The following is a 19752-nucleotide window of genomic DNA, read 5'->3' on the forward strand; positions in this document are numbered from 1 at the left end:
ATCTGAGACATTGTATTCTAACAGCGGGACCAGCCGCTATCAGAATACATTGATCATCGGCTGCAGCAGCTGATCGACAAAAGTTTCCTAGCATGTCCCTTTGACTTCTGTCAAGTGGGGACACATTAATATTCAGGCCCCTTTTCGGACACCAGGCACCTGAATTCCAGTGGTAGGGATGTTTTTTGAAGCACCTGATTAGAGCCATAGGCTCTAATAGGCTTGATAAAAGGTGGACTTGGAGCACAGGGCATTGCACTCACAGTCCACCCAGATGTGTTAAAAAAGCAAATGAATATTTGCTTTTCTAACACTGAACCACCTCTCCGCCTATCAGGAAGCGTGGGTCTAATACCCGTCACCTGATTGGCTGAAGGCACAGGCGCCCCTATTGGATGCCTAGCAGAATGGAAGAACAGAGGAGGGGGAAGCATGGAGGACACAGGAGCTGTCCCACAGCTCGCCGTCACCCGCTGCTTGACTCGCCACTAAGATGGAGTAAATACGAGACAGACAGCAGGCAGGGGTCACAGTGGCAGCATATGATGGGCACAAGTGACGGCATTTGATGGGCACAAGTAGCAGAATTTGATGGGCACAAGTGGCGGCATTTGATGGGCACAAGTGGCGGCATTTGATGGGCACAAGTGGCGGCATTTGATGGTGCACAAGTGGCGGCATTTGATGGGGCACAAGTGGCGGCATATGATGGGGCACAAGTGGCTGCATATGATGGGGCACAAGTGGCTGCATATGATGGGGCACAAGTGGTGGCATTTGATGGGCACAAGTGGCTGCATTTGATAGGGTTTTTTTTTCAGTATTTTTCACTTTGTTTGCGCCCCCTCCAAACATTTTGAGCATCACCTGCCACTGCTTGAGACCTGCCACAAAGGTCCATGTTCAGACACTTCCTGCTACAGGTGACAACTCTTTCAGCTGTGGTCCCGTGTTGTCAGCCTTTCACATGTGCTTGTTGTGAAGACTACAAGCAGCCATTCTGACACACTTTTGTCAGGCATGGTACACTGGTTTAACCATCAGGAAGCATATGACATGCATATGACTCTGAAGCAAGTTTATGTAGACAGGAAGTACAGGAAAGAGAAAAGAAAATAGGATTTTTTAAAACAGCTTACCTGTAAAATCCTTTTCTTTCGAAGGACATCACGGGACACAGAGCCACAGTAATTACTGATGGGTTATATAGGGTATCACTGGTGATTGGACACTGGCACACCCTAACTAGGATGAGGGCACAGTACCACTCTATCCTTGTGTATAATTAAGTAAGGCTCCTTACAGGAAAGGGCTGCTAATTCTGAAACTCTTCTAGCAGAAGAGATGGCCACCAGAAAAATTAACTTCCTTGTCAACAAGACCAAAAGGAATCTGACTTATTGGTTCAAAAGGCTGTTTCTGTAACACAGCCAGGACCAAGTTCAAGTCCCAGGGGTTTAGGGGCGCTTTAACCGGAGGATTAAGACGCATCACCCCCTGTATAAAGTTTCGAACCAAAGAATGCGAAGCAAGTGGCCGTTGAAATAATACTGATAAAGCCGAGACCTGGCCCTTGATGGTACTCAAGGCCAGCTTAATCTCTAATCCTAATTGTAGAAAATCAAGAATTCTACCTATGACATATTTCCTGGGATGCCAACCTCTGGATTCACACCAGGATACATAAGCTTTCCAGACTCTATGATAAATCATTCTGGAAGCTGGCTTCCTTGAATTAATCAAGGTAGATATGACAGGACCTGAAAGCCCGCGACTCTTCAGAACGTGGGTCTCAATAGCCAAACCGTCAAATTTAGCGTTTGTAAGGCAGGATGAAACACTGGACCTTGAGATAACGGGTCTGGGCGTACCGGTAGGGTCCACGGGGAACCCACCGTCATCCTTACTATTTCTGCATACCAAGTCCTTCTGGGCCAAGCGGGGGCCACTAGAAGTACCTGACTTCCTTTCCTGCCTGATCCTGCGAAGGAGTCGTGGCAGTAGCAGAATAGGCGGGAATGCGTAAATCAGTGAGAACTGATGCCACGGAATCACCAACGCATCCGTCCCGCATGCAAGAGGATCCCTCGTCCTTGCCACAAATCTGTCTATCTTTTTGTTGAATCGGGATGCAAAGAGATCTACATCTGGGACCCCCCATCTTTGGCATATGGCCCAAAAGACGTCGGGGTGTAGAGACCATTCCCCTGGGAGTAACTGCTGGCGACTTAGATAGTCCGCCTGCCAGTTCTCTATCCCTGGAATAAAAACTGCCGATATGCATGGCACATGCCTCTCTGCCCAGACTAAGATCTGGTTCACCTCCTTTTGAGCAGCTCGGCTCCGGGTGCCTCCCTGATGATTGACATAAGCCACTGATGTGGCATTGTTGGACTGGATCCTGACCGGGCAGCCCTGTAACCTGATAGTCCAGGCTTTTAGGGCTAGATATACCGCCTGGATCTCCAGAATGTTGATGGGTAAGGTCCTCTCTGTCTTGGACCATATCCCCTGAACCGCAGACTGTTCCAGAACTGCTCCCCAACCTGACAGACTGGCATCTGTTGTTACCACCGTCCAGGTAACCGATAGAAAGGATTTCCCCTTCTGCAGGTTTTCGGGTATGAGCCACCAATTGAGGCTCTGACGCACCGCATGCGACAGGTACATCGGAAAGTCTAATACCTTCTTGTTCCAGGTTGACAGAATACTGTGTTGCAGCATTCTTGAATGAAACTGAGCATAGGGAACTGCTTCGAATGAAGACACCATTTTCCCTAGCAGCCTCATACAAAGGCGGACAGAAGGACCCTTCTTGGTCCTGACTGCCAGAATCAGCTCCCTTAAAGCAGTGATCTTTGCCTGAGGTAGAAATACTTTCTCCTGGCTTGTATCTATGATCAGACCTAAATACTCCAGTCTTTTTACTGGTTTTAGGAAAGATTTTTCTAGGTTGAGGATCCAACCTAGGTGTTCCAGATACTTGACTGTGGATCTCAAGTTCCCGTTCAAGGAGGCTACCGACTGGGCTATCAATAGCAGGTCGTCTAGGTATGCTATGGCAGCTATACCCTGAGCCCTTAGTCTGGCCAGAGGAGGGGCCAAGACCTTTGTGAACACCCGAGGTGCAGTGGCTATCCCAAAAGGCAGAGCCACAAACTGGAAATGGCGCCCTCCTACCTCGAAGCGCAGAAACTTCTGATGAGCAGGAAAAATGGGCACATGCAGATATGCATCTCTGATGTCTATCGATGCCAGAAATTCTCCTCCCTGCAGGGTAGAGACTACTGTCCGGACTGATTCCATGCGGAATGACTGAATCCTTAGGAATCGGTTCAGATCTCTTAAATCCAGAATGGGTCTGACATCCCCATTTGGTTTTTGGACCGTAAAAAGGTTGGAATAGAAGCCTCCTGCGACAAAAGTCGCTCTAACGCTAGAAGGAGCGACTGCTTCTTCTCTGGGTCTCTGGGGACACTTGATCTGAGGAACTGAGGAGAGGGAAATTCCTGAAACTCCAGCTTGTACCCTAAGGTTACCGTGGAGATTACCCATCTGTCCTGGAAATCCTTCTGCCAGAGCCCTGAGAACTGTCGCAGTCTTCCCCCCCACTCGAGTGAGCGGGGGCGCCCCCCTCATTGCGAGGTCTTAGTGTTTTGCCTAGTAGGCTTCTTCCCCCAGGACTTCTTCTGTCCCTGGGGTTGACTCTTGTCTCTGGACCCAGATGGAGGCGGCCGTCGAGACTGCCTGGAGGCTGAAGCCCCTGGCACTGGGGAAAGAGTCCGTTTGAAAGAGGGATGCTTACTCTTCTTCTTAACAGGTAAGAGAGTGCTTTTCCCACAAGAGATTCTCTTGATATAGTTATACAAGTCCTCTCCAAACAACCTTTCACCACGAAATGGAAACCCCGCCAGGAGCTTCTTACATGGTGCTTCGGCTGACCAATATTTCAACCATAGGATTCTACGTATATGCACCAACCCCAGTGAAAGACGGGAGGTTTGCACGATAGAATCTCTAATGGCGTCAACCACAAAGCATAAGGCTGCTGGAAGGTTAGCCAACCCCTGGGCCTGCTGTTCAGGTAATACCTTGATGACCTGCTTAACATGGTCTCTTAAGTATTGACAGACTCCAATCGCTGCTACTGCAGGTTGAGCCACTGAACCTGCTAAGGAAAAAACATCCTTCAATAGGGATTCCATCTTTTTATCTACAGGATCCCTGAGCATCTGAGCATTGTCTACAGGACAAGTCAGACTATTATTTACGGAGGAAATGGCGGCATCAATGGCCGGTATTCCCCACATGTTAATAAACTTTTCTTCCATCGGATAAAGTGTTGAAAACTTTCTCGGCGGAAAAAAACGTTTGTCTGGGTGATCCCACTCAGAATAAATGAGCTTTTCAAGTAAATTATGAACAGGAAAAGCCTGTGCTGCTTGGAAATGTTTCAGTGACCCCAAAGCAGAAGAGGATTCTTTAGCAGTTTCAGGTAGGGGCAACTTAAATGTGGAGCGGACCAATCCAGTAAGGATCTGCACTAAGACTTTCTCCTCTTGGGAAGTCGCAGAGGGTCCCTCTCCACCCGATTCCTCTGAAGAGGAATCATCCGTCCCATCCTGATCCTCTGAAAGGGATTCGTCTCCTTTATCCCAGAGCTCCTCTTCCTGAGGGTCTTGGGGAACAGAGGAAGGCCTAGTACGTTTTCTTCCACTGAGTGAAGCTGTAATCACGGCCATTAATCTTTCCTCTAAACCATTAATGGTTGAGGAAAAAACCTCTTGAGTAATGTATACAGGGGCTGAAGTGCCAGAAGCAGGTGTAGCCCCTGACCCCAACGGCTCTCCCTGGCTAGCCGTCCCTGGCCCTGCAGGGGGGTGGATGCTGCTGACAGGGGGCCCTCAGAACCTGAACGAGATCCCCTAGTGTCTCTGGTTCTTGGGGTGCTTGAACCTCTTCTACCCATAGTGCAAAGCAACAAGGTGTGAGGTATCACAAATGAACACTGACTGCTGAGCAATGTAGTCTGGCTAAAAGCCTTGCTACCCAATGCTCAGTCTGGTGTTACTTCAGTAAATGCTGCCTAGGAGAATGCCTGTGTCCCACCTTACATGCGACCGTCAGCTCTGTGTCTCTCCAAAGGCTGTGTGCACCTGTACAGAGTGCCTTAATAGCCTGCAGCTGGCCTGAGTGGGAGTCTAAGCACCTGTGCTGACGTCCCGCTCCCCCCTCTACCGCCCCCCCCTTGAATTTTGAAAAAAAAACGAGCGCTTCTCGCGCTGGCCGACTCTCCTGAAATACTATGGAGGAAGGCTGGGGGAGAGGGAGGAGGGAGAGAGGCTGGTAGTGAAGGGCCTGCCTGACAACAGCAATGGCGAAGATGGCGGCGGGGGCCGCGGTGCCTGAGCGGTATAACCACTGTCTAGACCCCTGTAGCCTCCCCCTAGCCTGGGGGGGAACATTCATACATGAGAAATCCCCCCATCCATCCTACCGTGAGCCGGCCGGAGACGCTGTGAAACTTGTGCAGCATGAACACTGAGACAGACAATCCAGCATGACAAGGTTTGTGCTCTTGGCAGCCCCCGGTGGTCACAATAGGCATAGCATGCATTTACCTTAAAGGAGAAACCTACTAGAATTAGAAAATTCTGTGGAATCTCCCCTACCTTATCCAGCCGCAGGGTTCAGTTAATACAGACCCAATCTTCACCTCTCACGGTGGGCTCCGTTTGAAAAAACCGCCAGAGACTGGGGCCCCCTACGAATAGGGGGATCCTGCAGTTCTGGGCCCGTAAAGCACCCAGCTAGAAATTAGGCTAGAAAACCATTTTCTAATATGCGGGGTCCAGCTCTCTAAAAAAAGAAGCATTACAGGTAAAACCTTGTTTCTTCGGACACTAAGCCTGGGTACCATCCAATTTGACCTAGAAAGGACACTTTGAATGGATCCGGTCTGCCTGGCTTGCCCCAGTATAGGATATCCCCTGTGGAGCTCAGCACAGCACATCTTTACACGTCTATCACCTAAGACACTGGCGTAAAAACTGAGGTATCCCTGCAAGGGGAGGGATTATATAGGGGGTTGAACTTCCTGATAGGGTGTGCCAGTGTCCAATCACCAGTGATACCCTATATAACCCATCAGTAGGGATGAGCCGAACACCCCCCTGTTCGGTTCGCACCAGAACATGCGAACAGGAAAAAAGTTTGTTCGAACACGCGAACACCGTTAAAGTCTATGGGACACGAACATGAATAATCAAAAGTGCTAATTTTAAAGGCTAATATGCAAGTTATTGTCATAAACAGTGTTTGGGGACCCGGGTCCTGCCCCAGGGGACATGGATCAATGCAAAAAAAAGTTTTAAAAACGGCCGTTTTTTCAGGAGCAGTGATTTTAATAATGCTTAAAGTCAAACAATAAAAGTGTAATATCCCTTTAAATTTTGTACCTGGGGGGTGTCTATAGTATGCCTGTAAAGGGGCGCATGTTTCCTGTGTTTAGAACAGTCTGACAGCAAAATGACATTTTGAAGGAAAAAACTCATTTAAAACTACCCGCGGCTATTGCATTGCCGACAATACACATAGAAGTTCATTGATAAAAACGGCATGGGAATTCCCCAAAGGGGAACCCCGAACCAAAATTAAAAAAAAAAAATGACGTGGGAGTTCCCCTAAATTCCATACCAGGCCATTCAGGTCTGGTATGGATATTAAGGGGAACCCCGGCCAAAATAAAAAAAAAAAAATGAGTGGGGTTCCCCCTAAATTCCATACCAGACCCTTCAGGTCTGGTATGGATTTAAGGGGAACCCCGCCCCCCCCAAAAAAAAAAAAAAAAACGGCGTGGGGTTCCCCCAAAAATCCATACCAGACCCTTATCCGAGCACGCAACCTGGCAGGCCGCAGGAAAAGAGGGGGGGACGAGAGTGCGACCCCCCCCCTCCTGAACCGTACCAGGCCACATGCCCTCAACATTGGGAGGGTGCTTTGGGGTAGCCCCCCAAAACACCTTGTCCCCATGTTGATGAGGACAAGGGCCTCATCCCCACAACCCTGGCCGGTGGTTGTGGGGGTCTGCGGGCGGGGGGCTTATCGGAATCTGGAAGCCCCCTTTAACAAGGGGACTCCCAGATTCCGACCCCCCCCTGTGTGAAATGGTAAGGGGGTACTTTTGTACCCCTACCATTTCACTAAAAAACTGTCAAAAATGTTAAAAATGACAAGAGACAGTTTTTGACAATTCCTTTATTTAAATACTTCTTCTTTCTTCTATCTTCCTTCATCTTCTGGCTCTTCTGGTTCTTCCTCCGGCGTTCTCGTCCAGCATCTCCTCCGCGGCGTCTTCTATCTTCTTCTCCTCAGGCCGCTCCGCACCCATGGCATGGGGGGAGGCTCCCACTCTTCTCTTCATCTTCTTCATCTTCTTCTCTTCTTCTTTTCTTCTCTTCTTCTCTTCTTCATTTTCTTCTCCGGGCCGCTCCGCAATCCATGCTGGCATGGAGGGAGGCTCCCGCTGTGTGACGGCGCTCCTCGTGTGACAGTTCTTAAATAACGGGGGGCGGGGCCACCCGGTGACCCCGCCCCCCTCTGACGCACGGGACATGACGGGACTTCCCTGTGGCATTCCCCGTGACGTCACAGGGAAGTCCCGTCAAGTCACCGTGCGTCAGAGGGGGGCGGGGTCACGGGGTGGTCCCGCCCCCCGTTAATTAAGAACTGTCAGACGAGGAGCGCCGTCACACAGCGGGAGCCTCCCTCCATGCCAGCATGGATTGCGGAGCGGCCCGGAGAAGAAAATGAAGAAGAGAAGAAGAGAAGAAGAGAAGAAAAGAAGAAGAGAAGAGCGGGAGCCTCCCCCCATGCCATGGGTGCGGAGCGGCCCGAGGAGAAGAAGATAGAAGACGCTGCGGGGGAGATGCTGGACGAGAACGCCGGAGGAAGAACCAGAAGAGCCAGAAGAACCAGAAGAACCAGAAGATGAAGGAAGATAGAAGAAAGAAGAAGTATTTAAATAAAGGAATTGTCAAAAACTGTCTCTTGTCATTTTTAACATTTTTGACAGTTTTTTAGTGAAATGGTAGGGGTACTTTTGTACCCCCTTACCATTTCACAGGGGGGGGGGCGGGATCTGGGGGTCCCCTTGTTAAAGGGGGCTTCCAGATTCCGATAAGCCCCCCGCCCGCAGACCCCCACAACCACCGGCCAGGGTTGTGGGGATGAGGCCCTTGTCCTCATCAACATTGGGACAAGGTGTTTTGGGGGGCTACCCCAAAGCACCCTCCCAATGTTGAGGGCATGTGGCCTGGTACGGTTCAGGAGGGGGGGCCACACTCTCGTCCCCCCCCTCTTTTCCTGCGGCCTGCCAGGTTGCGTGCTCGGATAAGGGTCTGGTATGGATTTTTGGGGGGACCCCACGCCGTTTTTTTTTTTTTTTTTGGCGCGGGGTTCCCCTTAAAATCCATACCAGACCTGAAGGGTCTGGTATGGAATTTAGGGGGAACCCCACGTCATTTTTTTTTTAAATTTTGGCCGGGGTTCCCCTTAATATCCATACCAGACCTGAAGGGCCTGGTATGGAATTTAGGGGGACTCCCACGTCATTTTTTTTTTTTTAATTTTGGTTCGGGGTTCCCCTTTGGGGAATTCCCATGCCGTTTTTATCAATGAACTTCTATGTGTATTGTCGGCAATGCATTAATAGCCGCGGGTAGTTTTAAATGAGTTTTTTCCTTCAAAATGTCATTTTGCTGTCAGACTGTTCTAAACACAGGAAACATGCGCCCCTTTACAGGCATACTATAGACACCCCCCAGGTACGAAATTTAAAGGGATATTACACTTTTATTGTTTGACTTTAAGCATTATTAAAATCACTGCTCCTGAAAAAACGGCCGTTTTTAAAACTTTTTTTTGCATTGATCCATGTCCCCTGGGGCAGGACCTGGGTCCCCAAACACTTTTTATGACAATAACTTGCATATTAGCCTTTAAAATTAGCACTTTTGATTTCTCCCATAGACTTTTAAAGGGTGTTCCGCGGCATTCGAATTTGCCGCGAACACCCCAAATTGTTCGCTGTTCGGCGAACTTGCGAACAGCCAATGTTCGAGTCGAACATGAGTTCGACTCGAACTCGAAGCTCATCCCTACCCATCAGTAATTACTGTGGCTCTGTGTCCTGTGATGTTCCAGAAAGAAAATGGCTACATTTTTTTTTTGAACATCCCAATTGTTTCGGGCACACAATGCTTTAGCAACCTAAATGTCACCGAGTTAGGTTTTAAATCTACATTAGAATATGTAACAGATTCAGGTGTTTTTATTTTAACTATTTGTCTGAAACCCGGCTTAAAAAAATATTTTTAAAAGGTGTTAATTGACGTCACTTGTTTAAAATCAGATACATCTTTTAATTGCAAAGCTTACCCAACATCCATAAGGCAGTGTTACATATCCAATTTAATGTTCTCCAAAGCTATGTACATAATTATATATTTAGAAAGAGACAAATAGGATTGCATCATTCTTCCTGACATTTCCTTGAACCCACCAAAATATGTGTATTTGCAGTTCTCGATGAATTACTTCAGCCGTAACATTAAAAATAATACACAGTGCATGTACTGAAGAGCTGAATGTGCCGGTTTATTCAGCTCATCATCATCTTCATATTAACAAGTACAATAGAATTCATAACAATATCTAATTCATATTAACCACTCAGCAAAAGAGGCCCGTTCTGTCCATTAATGTAAATGTGGCTTTCTATATATATGTATTTTTATTTCATTTTTTTACCCTCACTACTAAAGTAAAAAGACCTGAATGACTCAGAGGAGAGACTTCTTGCAGAGATGACAATGTCTTAAGACAACGTTTAGTAGATCGGTTGTCTTACCAATGTTGCTGCAATTAAGTGCTTTTAAAAAAGTAATTATTCACTAACACAGGGAAAAATGTCTTTGTATGATGTAAGCTACACAAATAGCAGCAATTAATTGTGGAAGATTCTAGAATGCTGCAACTGTAGAAGATCAGTCTCCATTACATACTAACTTGTGCACTTTACACCAAATGCAGCCATTTGTTTTATCAGTTGGAAACTGACTGTTGTTCTTAGGAACTATTCCCAGGAAACTTTAGTAACATGATATAATGCAACTGTTAAAATTCTGCAATTTAGCTTAGACCTTAGCTAGTGAGTACACTCTGCCAAAAAGCATTGGTTACTTTTGGAATACAGATTATATAAAAATAATTTTAAAATTCTATAAAAAAAAGTTTAGGAAATTTAAATCTTTCAAATTAATGTAAACTATAATTGTCCAAAAACATATTAAAAACACATAAAAAAAAAAGCCAACCCAGGTAGCAGTCCTTGCTGGTGTCCAAAGAGCCCTCTAACTGTAGAAAAACGTATTAGCGTAGTGGCTTGGAGATAGGACATATCATTTATTTCTTGGAAATCCTAACTCTGTGGATTTCACTTCAAGCAAATCACTGGCTGGATGACAGGCCAGATAATATGGATCCTTGTAGTCTCCCCAGTTTTAACCACTGAGTGCATGTGGTTCTTTACAAAAGGAAGCAGCATTCCTTTTGTACTGCCTCAGCAGGTAATGAGTCAGATATGGGGTCAAGGCCTGTTTTCCTTGTGAGCAGCGTGTGGCATTCTTACCCAGCTTGTCAGAGGCACATATGTGCCAAACAGTCAGACACAGTATTCCCTTACAGGCTAGCAGCACCTCAGCTTTGGCTGGTTACATCCTGCCAATGTCTTAGATGAAGGACGGGAAATGTGGACAGGGCTTTGTTGTAAGTTGGAGGTTTCCCTTACCAGTATGCCCCCACACCACTTCCCTGCCCCTTCCCTCCTGTTTGTCTTATGGGGGAAACATGTATATTTATAGGGGTATAAGAATGTTTCAGTGGTCCCTCAAGGGGGGTTACTGCTGCAGCTTGAGGGGCGGCTGGTTTGGCTGTGTGGGTGTTGGCCCTTCAAAGCTATATTGGAGGTGCACTGGCTCTTTAAGGAACTTCTGCAGATCTTGCCATAAATCTCCTGTGTGAAGGGAGTCAAAGTTTACAGTATTCAGAGCACCTTTCTCTAGGCAGTTTGGCTACAAGCTCCCAAGCCAACATTTGTTGAAGGATTCCACCCTCAGTAGAGCAGCAAATGAAGAAGAGCAGCAGAGGAAGGAGTGGCCCTGCAGTGTACAAGCTAGCTGAAGGCTCCACAGCAAGCTGCCTCTCCTGCCTATGTGCTTGTCAACTAAGACCAGGGCCGTGTTTACCCTCAGGGCTGTAAGTGCCGAGGGAGGGGGGTCAGGATTCCATTGGGGCTCGCAGAACAGGATTTTTTTTTTGGCCCATAATGTTGTTTGGCGACGCAGTTTGCAGTAGGGTAGATATTTTATAATGCAGACCATCACCAGCAGTATCCCCCCCTCCCATTTCCAGCCTCAGGTATTCTGAGGTCATCCATATATTAGGACTTTCTGGCGTCTATTTTCTAAGGTTTTGTGTCTCAGGTAGAACGCTCTTTTTTTATCCACAGTGAGGTAAGAAACGGCCACCTCTGCCCTCTGTGCCCTGGGAGGACTCCAACGAAGAGTCTTTAAAGGCAGTGGTCACTGTCTTAGCAGGTAATGAGGAGTCAGATATGGGGTCAACCTCCTTGACGAAGCATCCACATCGATTTTGCAACAGGAGAAGTAGTTAGTTTTAGTGCTAATTAAGGTGGTCAATGATATACTTTAGGTATATTCCCCCACTGTGTAGTCCAATGCGCCAGTATCTTTTGGAAGACATAAGAGAGCTGAAGAGTTCCATTAAAGTTTTTCCACGATCACTTTTTTTTTTTTTTTACATGTTTTTCCTGTGAAGAGTAATCCATTTGGAAGTTTGTTTTTTCACAGTGGGGTTGATTTACTAAAACTGGAGAGTGCAAAATCTGGTGCAGCTGTGCATGGTAACCAATCAGCTTCTGACTTCAGCTTGTTCAATTAAGATTTGACAAAAAAAACCTGGAAGCCGATTGGCTTCTATGCAGAGCTGCACCAGATTTTGCACTCTCTAGTTTTAGTAAATCAACCACAGTGCTTTTCGGTGTATTACCCCTTTAAGGAAGAATTTGCTGAAAAAGTAGGCTTCTCTGCCTGTGTTAGATCCTGATTAAACAAGGATACAGTAAATCCAGTGTAGGTTACTCCTAAAGATCCTACAGATAGGAAGGAGGAAACAGTCCCTAGATTTCTTCATGGTTACAGGTCCATTACTGCTCCGGGTTTTAGCACAGATGTTTGTTTCACAAACCTTAAACTCGAACTAAATTCCCACTTTAAAAAACTGAATTGGCACCTGTGCCACATGGCACAGTCCAGCTGTCTATGCCTTTTTTGGCAATCCCTTGTCTATTAAACTCAATGTGGAACTCAATTGTATCCAAGCACCAAACGCAAATTTAAAGAGGAACTGCAGTCTGCTCACATAATTTGTAATAAAACATCTTTGCCATTCTGAAGCATCCCTCCAACCACTTTGCATATTATTTTATATATACTTGGATTCTGTACTTGCCAAATATGCTGCAGAAATCTCTCTCCACTAAGTCTGGCTGCAATCATTTTAACTGTGGGCAGCTGAAGCTGCTGCCTGTTCACTTCCTGGATTTACATAGACATAGAGGCACACCTCCAGCTCTGCAGCTCTTTTTTCCCCTCTTATGACTCACCCCCCCTCCCTTCCTGGCAAACTCTCACGAGTGTGAGAGAGAGAGCTGTGCATGATGTCATAAGCCTAGGCCAAGAAACAGGAAGTGGGCTATATAAGGTATTTACTGCCGGAAAAAAAAATGTTTTACTATCCAAAGTTAAAACAACAAGGGCAGAGGATTTAATAGATGGAAAGATTAAAAAATGACTGAAGTTCTGCTTTAACTCATTTTAATTAGCAAAGCAAACTCACCCGTCCATCCATGTCTTCATGCTTTATTTTGTTAAGAAATCACTTAGAAAAACACCTACCTAGCCATGACCATCTCGAGTAAGGGCAGATGATTCATGTAGTGCTTATTTCTTGGAATCCACCTGCCCTTACCTCAGGCATACAGACAGGAGGGTGTGCTTAGCTGAAAAAGCCCCTCCTTTCAATAATAGAAAAAAACAGCCCATAAAGACTCCTGGGATGTATAATATCTTTTTGGTCTAGGCTGGAAACCAGGAAGCAACTTAAATGCAAAAAAAAAAAAGGTTTTAAACAAGAAAATATAATATACCTTCTTATCTATTTACTAAGGCTAGCAGAGTAGGATTAAAAATAGTTAACATTGAAAGAGAGTTTAGTTCAGTTGTAAAGCCTCCCCCATTGACGTCAATGAGATTCGATTTTGAGTTCTTCATTTTTTGGACTTTATTCAGGATCCTGTGGACCCCCCACAAACCAAATTCAGGCACATTCGTTTATCCCAAATTTTGAGGGAAAGTGAGGGCAGTGGTAAAGTGACTTACCTTTTAATTAATAGTCTATAGTATGCTGGACAATACCAGGATTCTCACACCAGACTGAAGAGTGAAAACAGTGGGAAAACACATCTTACCTGTTTTTTGCACTTGAATGATTTTGTTGTAAATGGCATCTGAAGTCTCTATTAATGTCCGACTTGCTTGTATGAACTAAAAGATAAAGAAGCCAGAGTTAGGTCTGGCAATGCTGTGTTTGGCATACAAGCTTTAGGCAGCTGTCTAAAGCAGTAGGCTTAGAGTTGTTATCAATCAAATGTGTATATGCTCTATTACATAGTTAGGTTGAAAAAAAAACACAATCCTTCACCCACAGTTGATCCAGAGTAAGGCGAAAAACCCCAGCAAAGCATTCTCCAATTTGCTACAGCAGGGGAAAAAAATCCTTCCTGATCCCCCAAAAGGCAATCAGATTTTCCCTGCATCAACTTTACCTATAAATCTTAGTACCCAGTTATATTATGTACATTTAGAAAAGAATCCAGGCCTTGTTTTAAAGCAATCTACTGAGCTAGCCAGAACCACCTCTGGAGGGAGTCTATTGCACATTTTCCCAGCTCTTACTGTGAAGAAATCTTTCCGTATTTGGAGATGATTTTTTTTTTCTCTAGACGTAAAGAGTGACCCCTTGTCCTCAGTGGTGACCCTAAAGTGAATAACTCAACACCAAGTTCACTATATGAACCCCTTATGTATTTGTACATGTTGATCATATCCTCCCTTAATCTCCTCTTCTCAAGAGAGAATAAATTCAGTTCCTGTAATCTTTCCTCATAGCTGAATTCCTCTATGCCTCTTATCAGTTTGGTTGCCCTTCTCTGCACTTTCTCCAGTTCCCTGATATCCTTTTTGAGAACTGGTGCCCAAAACTGAACGGCATATTCCAGATGAGGTTTTACCAATGATATGTACAGGGGCAAAATGATATCTCTCTCTCTGGAGTCCATACCTCTCTTAATACAAGAAAGGACTTTGCTCACTTTGGAAACCGCAGCTTGGCATTACATGTTATTATTGATCTTATGATCTACCAAAACCCCCAGATCCTTCTCCACTACGGATTCCCCCAGATGTACTCCCCCCTAGTATGTATGATGCATTTATATTCTTAGCCCCCAAGTGCATAACTTTATATTTATCAACATTAGATGCCCTAAAAGATACAGTAAGTTCACCTTTCATAACATGTTACATGATACACCCCTATTCAGGGGGTGTAACATGTAATGAATGCACTGTCTCCCGCGCTCCCCCCCCCCCCCCCCCCCCCGGCAACTGGCTGCTAGGTTTAAGCACTGCATACTAAGAAGAGGTCACATGCTCCCCCATACCTGGAAGCACCAGGCATATCCTGAGAGTTTCAACAGAGCAACAGAGGGCAGAGAAGACTGACAGAGGCAATTAAAGGTGAGTTGGGAGTGAGGTTTTTAAAGACTGTTTCTTTACCTTGAATGGTCACCATAAGAAGTTTTAGACTCGATCTGCTAATTATTTGCCCATGTATGGGCTATCCCTCTACTGTATTTGAAGCTGACAGATTTTTACTCAGGTATCAGACAGGTTGAAATCCACCGTCATACTCTATTGTCATGTATACAATATGTGGTTCATGCGTGACTGCTGCTACTGCAATCACTACACACATCATCCAGACAATTTACCTGAGCGCTAAATATATCTGACACTTTGAGGTTGATTTACTAAAACTGGAGAGTGCAAAAATCTGGTGCAGCTGTTCATGGTAGCCAATCAGCTTCTAACTTCTAAATACAAAACAAAATGTAATATATTGACGAATACCAATGATGACTTTTCAAGCTAAAAACATTTTCAGCAAGTAAAAGGAAACACCTGTTGATTTTTGCCAGAAATGCAGTATCCCCATCACTTCCGGTGAACTTAAATTGGATCTTGCATTCAAAAAGCAAAGTCTGCTGTTTAGGCTTGCCCCACCTCCCCCTAGCAGAGCTTGCAATAAGTATTCTTGTCCCATACTCCCCTACAAGTTCAGGGAACAGATCACTGGTATTTTTAAGATCAGTGGTCTACAACCCTGGCCCTTGGCTTGCCTTTATCTGGCCCTTGGGGGCACTGTTCCTCCAGCTGACACCAATGATGGGGCACCGTTCCTCCCACTGATACCAACAATGGAATACTATTCCTCTCACTAAACACAATGATGGGGCATTGCTTACTGTCACTTGCCACAGCCTTCCCCACCTAAAACATGAAGGACAGTAAACTGGCCCTTTTTGTTTAGAAAGTTTGAAGGCTCCTGCTTTAGTTGGATCCAATGCCTGTGTTTTAACTCCTGGATCCCCTATTTTCAGAGGATCACCCTCAAAACAGTTCTATAGCTCTGCTTTCTGTGCCTTAGAACTGCTCAATTGTCTAATTGGCCTCTTATAACAACGTCTGACTTGTGCCATTCTGTGTAAAATTAAGCACAAGTTCTGCTGACAAATTTTCAGTTTTTACCATTTTCTCTGACTCTGAGCATTTACAGTCTGCTTTTACAAAGCCTGTTTATTTTAGATCTGGAATGCCTTTGATATGCACACAGTTGTTTTCAATTTAACGGAAGCAGTGCATACCTTCTTTTCCTCTTCCTTTCAAAAACAGTTCCTCTGAAGATCAGGGTTGCTCCATTTTGTTTGTGTGCTAAGGCCTTTTTCCCTAAAAGGGAAATTTCTTGAGTTTAATAAAAAAAAAAAAAGAAAAAAAAAAAAAACACGTGCCTCAGTTGCTCACATCCCTTAAGAGGGGCTTCCACATCATTTATGATGGCCATTATCTGTTCATGCACATTGAACACCTTAGCTTTGTGCCTGGGATGCCATACTCAAACTTCCTGGTTCCCTATTTGGCCTCCCGCTTCAACGCGGAATAACTGTAATTGGAACAGAAGAAACTTAAAGTGTTAGTAAACCCATGACCCTGCATTCACTATATCCAATCTTCCACACAGAACATGGAAATGCAATTATTTTACTAAATATAAACTGCTAAATACCTTTTCTCATCAGCAGTATATAGCACAGCAGTATATAGCAGTCTTGTGACTTCTATCAGTGTTTTGCCGAGAACTAGTTAATTTAAACAGTCCTATGTGGCTGCCTAACTCCTGACCCTCTGTCTGAACAGCACTGATTGGCCCTGTGCTGATCACATGCAACCTCCAGAAAAATGGATTGGGGACTATGGAAAACAGGGAGGATCACAGAAGACAGGATCAAACAGTCTTTTCCCACAATACAGAGGATTAACCTCTTGGGTTCCACAGGGAGTATAACAAGCATGCTTTACTACATATACAGACTGATTTTAGTGTGGGTTTAGTAACACTTTAATCTTCATCCACTACATCTATGTTACCTTGGCATTGAGAGTCTGAGAGTTTGGAAATCAGTAGCCTTCTGTTCGAGGATACGCCACCATTTTTATTGGCGACTATTGATTCTTTATCTTTATGGTCCCTTGGAAAGTGACTTTGTTTTGGTTTAGATACTTAGGCTTCTTACTGTAGCTCTCAATTTACACCCTAAAACTGGGCATCTTGTTCTTTTTTCCCTTCTGGTATCATCCTCGTCGCGAGAAGACAGTGATTATTGATAGCGACTATAGCAGCCGCTTGTGATAATCAGAAGCAAATCCGTCAGGCTGGTTGTATCCAATTGATCGATCAATCAGCTTGGTACATTCAGCCCGGCCATTAACTGTTCAAATCTCGGCCAGTTCCTGCTGAACCAGCTGAGATTTGAACAGTGTATGGCTGGCCTAAGAAGTCCACTCTATCCAGACATTTGCTCCTCCTACAGTAATTTTCCTTACCTATTCGATCTTTCTACTTGAGTTGGAGAATCTGAGAGTCTTCTGATTAGTCTTTTTTGGTCCAAATAGTCACGGTTGCCATCGACTCCCAAAAGCATCCTTGAGTTTAATTGCCTATACAGCTTTGTGTGTCGCTGGAAAATACATTTTTTTGTCAATCTTTAGTTGTGACCTCTCCTACACTGTGCATCTGAGAACTGGTAACTCTTCTCATCTGAGGTTTCAGAACTCCACTTGCGACACTGGGTGAACTTCTTCCTCAGATGGTCTCCCTGCTGTATGAGTTTCATGTCCACACTTTTTCCATAGTGTCTAGGCATTATTTCTATTCCCTCAACTGACTATATATCCCCATTCAGTGAGAGATTATCAAGTGTATGTCCCACTTTTTCCCACAGGAGAAGCATATTTCTGTTACCGTAATATGGGTCTCCATCAGGGTTAGGGTAGTATTGGATGCCTTTTGTGGTACCTACAGTGTAAATATTGTTTCTTCTAATAGTCTATCTGTAATCATTGATGAAGATTGCTTAGTTTCTTCCACCCCTTTGCTCCTCAGTGGAGGACCTATTCTCTTTTGGGAATACCCTAGAAAATTCTGGAATTATACTCTGTTACGTCAAGGATAGGTTGCCGGTAGACTACCATGTGTCCCAACACACTGAGATATTGTTTTTTTCTTTTGTTTTTTTTTTTTACACAGGGGTTGTTGATATACCTATTCTCTCACTATAAAGGGTTCCTGGATAGTACTCTGGAAGTTTTTCTTGGCTGCTCAGCTACTTTTTGCTTTACTCTCCCTAAAATCAGAGGTCAGGATTAGTCTACTGAGCCTTAGGAGCATTAATGATAATATGAATATTAGCTAAGAGTACAAAATAGAAAAAAAAGCATGTCAGAGGATTGGGGGGATCATTTTACAAAGGGAACTAACTAAATAAAAATAAAAAAGGTAACTTACTTCCTTTACTAACAATGCACAACACCAAGTATAATAATATATAAATTGTCTTCTATTGTCAGAAAAATAGTCTATGTGCAACCTCTCCAACACTTTCTGCAATTTCATATAACATAAGTAGCAGTTGTTCACCCAGTAATGACTGTCTTTCTGAACATGTGTGGGGTTTAGCTTGCCGCAGAGGTGGGCGGGCCCATGTAATATAGTAGGTCTGTATTTGTCAACCTATGTCGTTCAGTGTGTCAATATGTCCAGCCATCAGAATCAGAATCCCCTTGTGTGAATATTCACTTCAATTATGAATTATCCATTCATATAAAAAAAAATCATCTGCATATGACTGGGTATTCAAACTGAACAGAAGTTGGCTTTTTTTTTTTTTTAACACAACGGATAAGTTAAGTGAATATTCACACACTTTTGTGATTAAAAAAACTTGGCTCCTTTAGTAAATCAGCTCCAGATGTGCCTATTTGTCACATCTGTCAATTTCTGTCAGTCCTTCTAAGTGTGTAATTGTTTTCTATGTTGACTAAAGCTAGCCATACTCTGTTAGTTTTTCATTCAGCCAACAGGCTCAAATAAGATGGATGGAAGAATCCTCCCCACCCCACCCTCGCCAAGGCATTGTATTCTGACAGCAACACCCAAGAACCAAGAATAATTTTCAAACATGTCTGTTTTGATTGACTTTCGTCAAGGGGGGACGGTCACAGACTGATCAAAATGTGTCTGGTACGTGCTAAACTGGCCAAATTTTGAATGGCCAGCTTAAAGAATAATGTACTCCCTAAGTCAGCCATTCTCAACCAGGGTTTCTCAAACTGTGGCTAAATCACCTTCCATTAGATGATGCTTGCATAGTTCAGGACCAGTGGCACTGTTTGAGCCAGCATCATAACACCAATGATCTTTTTAGGTATATGCAGGGACGACATTCTACTTGCCATTGTAAGGGGGGCTTTTTTCCCACTAGCCACCAAAGTAAGGTGTTTTTTACTCGCTGACGCTCAATGAATTGATTTTAGCAGGGATTCCCCAAGACCTGAAAACTATTTTAAGGGTTCCTTTGGGGTAAAAAAGGTTGAGAAAGGCTACGAATTTGGATTCATTTCTTTGTCATGTAACATGGGTCTTTATTCCACATTTACATGTAATATTTACGTAAACCCATTTTGATATGACTTTCTGGTTTCAATCACTGCAGTTTCAGGTTTCCCTAATCGGAAATGTTACTCTAATCCTAAATACAAGTTATAATCATGGATAAGCAGAGTACTTACGTCCAGCTGATCACACACAAACACATACAGAGACCATTATATACGAAAGTTTCTATTTAATACACTACTGCCTGATAATTAGATTGTCCTAAAACTGTGGCACGCTCATGTCCCCCAAGGACCCAGATGAACAGCATTGACCTAT

At 44.5% G+C, this 19752-nt stretch overlaps 1 protein-coding gene across 2 annotated transcripts in view; it reads right to left on the reverse strand.

Annotated features, from left to right (window-relative positions):
* Positions 1 to 19752, reverse strand: part of LOC141113180 (inactive phospholipase C-like protein 2) — a 355506-nt gene that overhangs the window by 125370 nt on the left and 210384 nt on the right. For both annotated transcript variants that reach the window (XM_073606112.1, XM_073606113.1), the window contains exon 4: positions 13610 to 13685. In XM_073606112.1, coding sequence (XP_073462213.1) covers positions 13610 to 13685 — 76 coding nt within the window. The remainder of the gene's footprint in view (positions 1 to 13609; positions 13686 to 19752) is intronic.

This window comes from Aquarana catesbeiana, linkage group LG12 (assembly GCF_042186555.1).
Source record: "Aquarana catesbeiana isolate 2022-GZ linkage group LG12, ASM4218655v1, whole genome shotgun sequence".
In the NCBI taxonomy this organism is placed as follows: Eukaryota; Metazoa; Chordata; class Amphibia; order Anura; family Ranidae; genus Aquarana; species Aquarana catesbeiana.